General features: G+C 36.9%; 1 protein-coding gene across 1 annotated transcript; it reads left to right on the top strand.

Annotated features, from left to right (window-relative positions):
• Positions 1-201: 201 nt before the first annotated feature.
• Positions 202-6,373, top strand: OLFML1 (olfactomedin like 1; the record flags this gene model as incomplete). Its single annotated transcript, XM_080345690.1, has 3 exons — positions 202-327; positions 2,226-2,514; positions 5,595-6,373. The coding sequence occupies 3 exons, from the start codon at positions 202-204 to the stop codon at positions 6,371-6,373; spliced, it is 1,194 nt and encodes a 397-aa protein (XP_080201816.1).
• Between the last annotated feature and the right edge of the window lie 359 nt (positions 6,374-6,732).

The following is a 6,732-nucleotide window of genomic DNA, read 5'->3' as shown; positions in this document are numbered from 1 at the left end:
CATTTTAAGTCTTTCTAATACTTGCAGCCGCAGTTTTATAAACTTTTTAGTAAGTATTAGAAAGACTTTTTCACATCACAGCACCAGACAACTATTCAATTTCATTTAAACCTGAGCTGGCAGTGGTGTTTGGGATCGCCTTTCACACACACACATACACAATTAATTCACTACTTTTTTGCTTCAAAATTTTATGAAACAATGGTAGCCTTACAACTCCAATTTTTATTAGTTCCATTACTCGCAAGCATCATGGGAGCAGCACAATATATGATGCAAGATGCAGCACTGATGAACTACATTGACCGGCGTCTCCTGTCTCTAGAGGTATGTGCTGTCTGTCCCAGTCTGTACTGCCTGACTGCAAAGGGGTGTCAAAATGTATGAGTGTTCTTCTCTGGGTGTGAACACAGAGCAGTTTGTATGCTAAACAATGTCAGGAAGATAAATTTCCAGCTTTTTCAAATAAATAAGTAGAATTGTAGCTAAACCTTTACCTACAGTGATTCCTAATTATCACTTCATTATATATTCCAGCATATAATTTCAGAATGTTATATTTTTGTTCTGTTATCACTTGATTTTTTTATTACATAAATTTAGCTAAATCCAGTCAATCCTAGGGAACAGTATAACTATATTTTCACCAGTAGAAGGGCTGTCAAGTATTAACAAGGAGATAAACATTTATCAGGTATTTTTTCTATATACAGATGAACCTACCTGGAAGGGCAGTTTAAGACACATTTGTGTAAACTAGCAGGGTATCTGCACTTTAACTGGGAGTTGAAATAATCCCCTTACAGCTTTCATTAAATAATATAAAGGCACCAGTACATGCTGCTTTTTCTGCAGTGAAAAACTACCAGTACTGCAAAATACCTTTTCAGTATTGGCATGCTGTAATCATAGATAGGTTATCTTAAATCATTAACATGTCCTTGCCTCCTGGCTTGCATTGACAGACTTTAGAGAAGCTTTAACTTGTCTGATCTCGCATTCCCTTTTGGTACAAAGGTTTCACTGGTCTTAACTGTGCAACACAGAAAGAACTAAGGAATTAGCCTGGTATTCTGTTCCCATTGTGTAGACTGAGATTTAAATTTTATTAATCACCATAGGAATAACTTTACATGATAATTTCCATTAATTTGGCACATGTTAAAAATTATGCAAGTCCACCTGTGGCATTTAGTGCCACACTTGAAAACATTTAAAAGAAATTTTTTGTAGAGAGTACTTAAACAGCTTCCTGGGGGCTTATGGTCACATGTAAATGGGGGAGGGAGGAGACCCACACAAAAACCACACCTCGCAAAACAAACAAAAAGCCACCACCACCAAGTTTACAAGGAACATATGCATACTACACTAATCATCCGGTAAACCCAGACATTCACCAAACACCACCTCAGAACAAAATACTTGAAATCTGTGCATAAAACACCCAATCTGGCAGTCAGATCTACTGTAATTGTGTACTTAGGCTCAAATGTTGGGTCCATTTCCCAAAGTGGTAGTTGGGCTTCTATTTTCAGGCCACCTATGATATTTAAAGAAGCAGCTGCATTACAGCAGAGAAATCACTTTCCTCACCTTTAACAATGTTTATAATTTGAATCTAGTTATAAATAAATATCTGTATTCTTTTCCAAATACAGTCGACAATTTGGAAAACAAAAAACCAAACAAACCAACAACAACAAAACTCCTCAAACATAGAAACATCAGTATTTCTATTTTCCATTTTAAATGGATGAAAAATAACCACAGTAGATATTGTCTTGGTCAGAAGAGGTGTGCTTATGCAAAATGTTCACATTTGTAGACTTCCTGTAGAAAACCTTTTGAGACCAGTGGTCCTACAGGAGGAGTTCAGAAAAGTTTCTGGAAAGCAAGTAATCAGAAATCATGTGCCCTTAAGTATCACCAGCTGTTTCCACCAGAGCACTTTCCCCCTTCAGGCAGTAAAATGAAGTATCTGGCTGTCAGTAACCAGATCAAGAAAAAGAAGTGTACTTTTGTCCAGAACTGTGAATGCTAGTGCCAGTCTAATATGTCCTCTTCACATAGATATACAGCAAGAGACTGTCAATTTGAAATAGATGGGGGGCAGTGGGACCAGAGGGAACAGCACAATTTTTAAAGTAAACATGAATGAGGTTGTAATCTATACAGAATATAGATGTATATCCATGTATTTTCTTCCTGTGTTCTAACTCAAGAAGAGGCTGGAAAAATGCAACCAAGACATACTGGATTACGTGGAAGAATTCCGAGACTTTTCAAAGATGGTACTGTTGCGCCTTGCAGGACTGAACAATTATAAGGCTGAGGTTAAAAGTGAAGTAGAGAATTTGCTAACAAGAATTGAACGAGCACAAAGGGACATTGACTATTTTGGATCTGTCACAGATTCTCATACATGCATAGAAGTACATGAAGACCTGGTGAAACAGCAGCTATTTGAAGAAGCAGAAGAAAAAAAGAAACTTAAACTCATGCTTAATGCAAGTAAGAATAGTTCCTTTTTCAAAACTTGGATGTGAATGAGCCGGTCCCCCTAGCCAATGTATGCATGCTGATATAGGGATAACAGATTTTCACAAGTTATGTGAATACCACAGACAATTCCACGGGGTTTTGGCTGTGCAAACAGTAGACTTAAATATATAGAGATAAATACAGGAGAGGGAGGGAACAAAGTAAGATTAGTATGATTCGATTTTGCAGATACTCTACTGCATATCAAATTGATTCTTTGGAAGCTGCTTTTTATCATAAAGTAATGTAAAAAGCCTCTGAAAGTATGCCCTTGCAAAGTCCCAGAAAAAAACGCCAGTGCATTTCTGAGTATTGCAGCTGTACCAAGGAATTAATGGTAGTCCTTGTTTTTTGGAGTGGGCAGGGCTCAAAACCTCAACTCAAAAGGGAACTCACAAGTTAATAAGAAGACTTGATATACTTCTACAATCCGTATCCGTTTTACCGTCCTCCTCTGTTACTCTTGCTTTCCCTCTCCCCTCCATGTCCTTTAGCAAGAGAACACACTGGCTCAGCTGCAAGTAAAGTTCAGTTTTGATTTGAAAATTAGGTGTTAAGGTACTTTCTATGAAGAATATATATATATATACACAGTGTATACTTCTTTAAAACAAATTAAGTTTTATAAGTCTGCTTAACTGAGGAAAGTTGAGTTATAGATGTAAATTATGTATTGTAGATATATTTGAAGTAGTCTGGTTTATTTTCATCCAAAAGTAGTAAGAAATGAAAAATATCCAATGAGAAATATAAACTGCCAATTTTTTGAAAGCCAGGTGAAAGATCTATAACATGATCAATTATATAGTTCTAATTTCATTGAATTGGACTGATTTAATTTTACAAATAAGTTTACCATTTTTTCCTTTAACTTCTCCTGCAAAAGAGCATTAAAACAGATAGTAACCGAGCAATCACCTTTTCTGTGTCTAACCTCTAATCCTACACCACAATTGTGTGCTCTGAATATCAAGATTTCTGTTTTTCATATATAGATTTTTTGAACATGAGGCATTTTTTTGAGAGTCATAAAAAAATGGGTATTTTTTAACTGCCTGTGATAAGGAGATTTTGAACATTATATCTTTCTGAGAGTTTCAGAGAGGAAAAAATTACTTTCCATTTTCCCTCATTGGAAATTAGTACTTCCAATTTTATTGCAACAGTTCATAGCAATTTTACTTTTTTCACTCCTAGTCAGATGCTTGTCCCATTGAATTCAATGGCAAAACTAGTTCCCGAGTAGATTTTACAGCACTTAGAAATTTCTAAGTAGCTGGCAAGACCCTCAACTCTAGTTGAGTCACTTCAAAACTCTAGCAAAAGATGTTTTTTTAAGTCCAACTTTGTTACTGGTTTTGGCTCAGGTTCACACGGACTTGAAAACAACAGCCATGTAGAATCACTGTTTTTATACGCAGTGGTCGATACCTCATCCTGCTTCGGGAGGGAAACGGGAAATTATCTTCTGCACATTTTGGGGTATGATAAGAAACAGTGGGCTTTGAAGGTATCATTGTGCAGAGTGCAGAAAAATTCGGTAAACTTGTTGCTCACTGGGAATGTTTCAGCCTCTCAGTTTTCCTCTAAACTGTTATGAAAGCCAAGGAGGGCTAAAAATCTTCTGAAGAAGAGAGACGCTATTTACAGACTTCAGATAGTAATCTGGTTATTTCTCCTGCAGAGGAAGATGTTGCTAAAGCTGGCTACATATTTTGATTCAACAGTTTTAAGTTTTTAGAATCTATCTAATCAATAAATGCTAGTTTTCAGAAAGATATTTGGGCTTGCTCAGGAAAGGTGCACCCAAAGTGAGGACTTCCAAGATAAAAATCCGTGCTGTAGCAGCAATACCCAAATGCTTTGGATAGAGGGTATCAGCACACACAAATGACATAAAGGTTGTTTTCTACAGGCAACTGGCATCTTGCCACAGACTTCAATAGGTTCATTTCAGGCCAAGTAGGAAGACTGGTTTTGCTTTCTCCATTTCAACTGCTGCCAGAATTTCCTGCCTTAGGGCTCTGTTCTATTTACTAAAATGGCTGCACTTCTTTATGTCAATTCTTTAAACTTCGAATAGCATATCTTGTAATTTATTAGTGCATTTGGTAAACACACTTGTTAATATGCTTTGCAGTAGAGTTTCTTCTGTGAGGGACGGTCCTTGATAGAGATCTTAGGAGTCTAAATGCCTGAGTCTCCACAAGCTTAGTGCTTTTTGGTCTTAAAAATGTGTGCAAAGTGCACACAAAATGTAATGAAGCCAAAACTGCGGCTCTCTGCTGGTACCAATTTTATCCCTATAGTGAGGTAAATTATTATCTAATTCCACCAGCCATGCTTCTAGCATGAGAATTGATAACACAGACATCAGACCAGTTCATTTAAAGACCACCTTAATGTATAGGCATTCCCGATTTTGTGATCTTATATATTTGTTCTAGTTCCTTTGTGCTGCAGGTGTTAGAGAGGGGAATGGGAAAATAACCCAGTGTTTTGGCTTTCTGGTTTGATGATCTGTTTTTATTTGTCTTTATTATAAATGCAAAGTAAGAGGCTAACAGAGGATAAGAGAATTCCTGAAACAAAAATACTGCCCACAAGATGTACCAGGAAAATTGATTTTAATTTATATGCCTTCAATAAGAAATAAGTTTGATTATTTGACTGTGTTGATCTAAAACAAAAGTAACTTCTCTGAAGTAAAAATTATAGCCTTGTAAAAGAACTGACAAGAATGATCAGAGAATCACTAAGTGCTCTTGATCTCCTCTCAGGTACACAAACAGAATCAGTTTTGGGCAACACTGGTCTAACTGAACAGAGAACATGCTATGTGTAGCCGAAAATACATAGCTTCCTTAGCAGGAGATATTGAATATACTTGATGAAATTAGCTTCAACATTACTTACCAATGCCACACTGCCGACACCCTTGCCAGTATATTGACCTGGCCTTATAGTTCAATTAAAAGGAAACTAAGTAATTCAAAAAAGGAAGCTAGAAAATTCATTTTTTTTCTTCCCCTTTGGGTGTTTCCTTGCAGGTTGTGACCACATGCTTGCAGGTATTAAGTCCCTAAAGGTCGTTAAGAAGACTGGAGATAAGCATGGCTCTTGGATGAAAGATCCTGGCAAAAAGCATACCAAGATTTATTTATTGAATGGTGCTGTAAATAATGTCATTTGGGAATTTGCAAATATCATGACATTCACAGAAAGCAATCATACACTGAGAGCTCGCAGAGTCACTTTGCCATTTCCCTGGGAAGGAACTGGCCATATAATATACCAGGGTTTCCTGTTCTATCACAGATATGGCTCCTTAAATGAAATAATTAAATTCAATATCCAGAAAAGAAATGTAACTGACCAAATGCTACTGCCAGGGGCTGGAAGGATTCCTGCCTATCAGCTTTCTCCCTCTACAAAAATAGATCTTGCCATTGATGAGCAAGGGCTCTGGGCAATCCATGCAGAGCCAGACACTGGAGGGAACATTGTAATTACTAAAATTAACCACATAACCATGGCAGTAGAGCACACTTGGGACACATTATGCAGCAGCAAGGACGCTGAAGCAGCTTTCATGGCATGCAACACACTCTATGTTGTCTACAACTCTCCTAGTGGAGGCACCTCTCGCATACGATGCGTTTATGACATTCTGGATGCTGTAAATACTCAGGAAATCCCAGTATTGCATTTTCCAAAACGCCAGGGTAGCCATTCCACTATACATTACAATCCTAAAGAAATGCAACTCTTTGCTTGGGGTGATGGATCCCAGATCATTTACAAGCTTCACACACAGCAAAAAGTTTAAAATCATTATCAAATTTTCAAACACACTTAAAAGCTACCAGTCCCATGTCAACATAGTCATTAAAGTGTATTAAAATTACATTATTCCCATCTGTTACAACTTTCATCTACATTACATAAATTTAGGCTTACATACCCCAGTGATCTCAAACTAATGTCCAATTAAGAATATGTAAAGACTCCATTAATATGAATTACATGATGACTAAATACCACCCACGTACAACTCACACACACACATGTAAATTATTCTTAAAGACTAAGGTTAATTTAAAAAAACAATAATCCATCTCTGACATGTTCTCTGCCTATCAAAACTATGTATCCTGCTTCAGTGCCATGCAAATCAAATAATACATC

Source organism: Nesoenas mayeri (assembly GCF_963082525.1).
Source record: "Nesoenas mayeri genome assembly, chromosome: 5".
In the NCBI taxonomy this organism is placed as follows: Eukaryota; Metazoa; Chordata; class Aves; order Columbiformes; family Columbidae; genus Nesoenas; species Nesoenas mayeri.
This window is presented reverse-complemented; position numbering and strand designations above follow the sequence as displayed.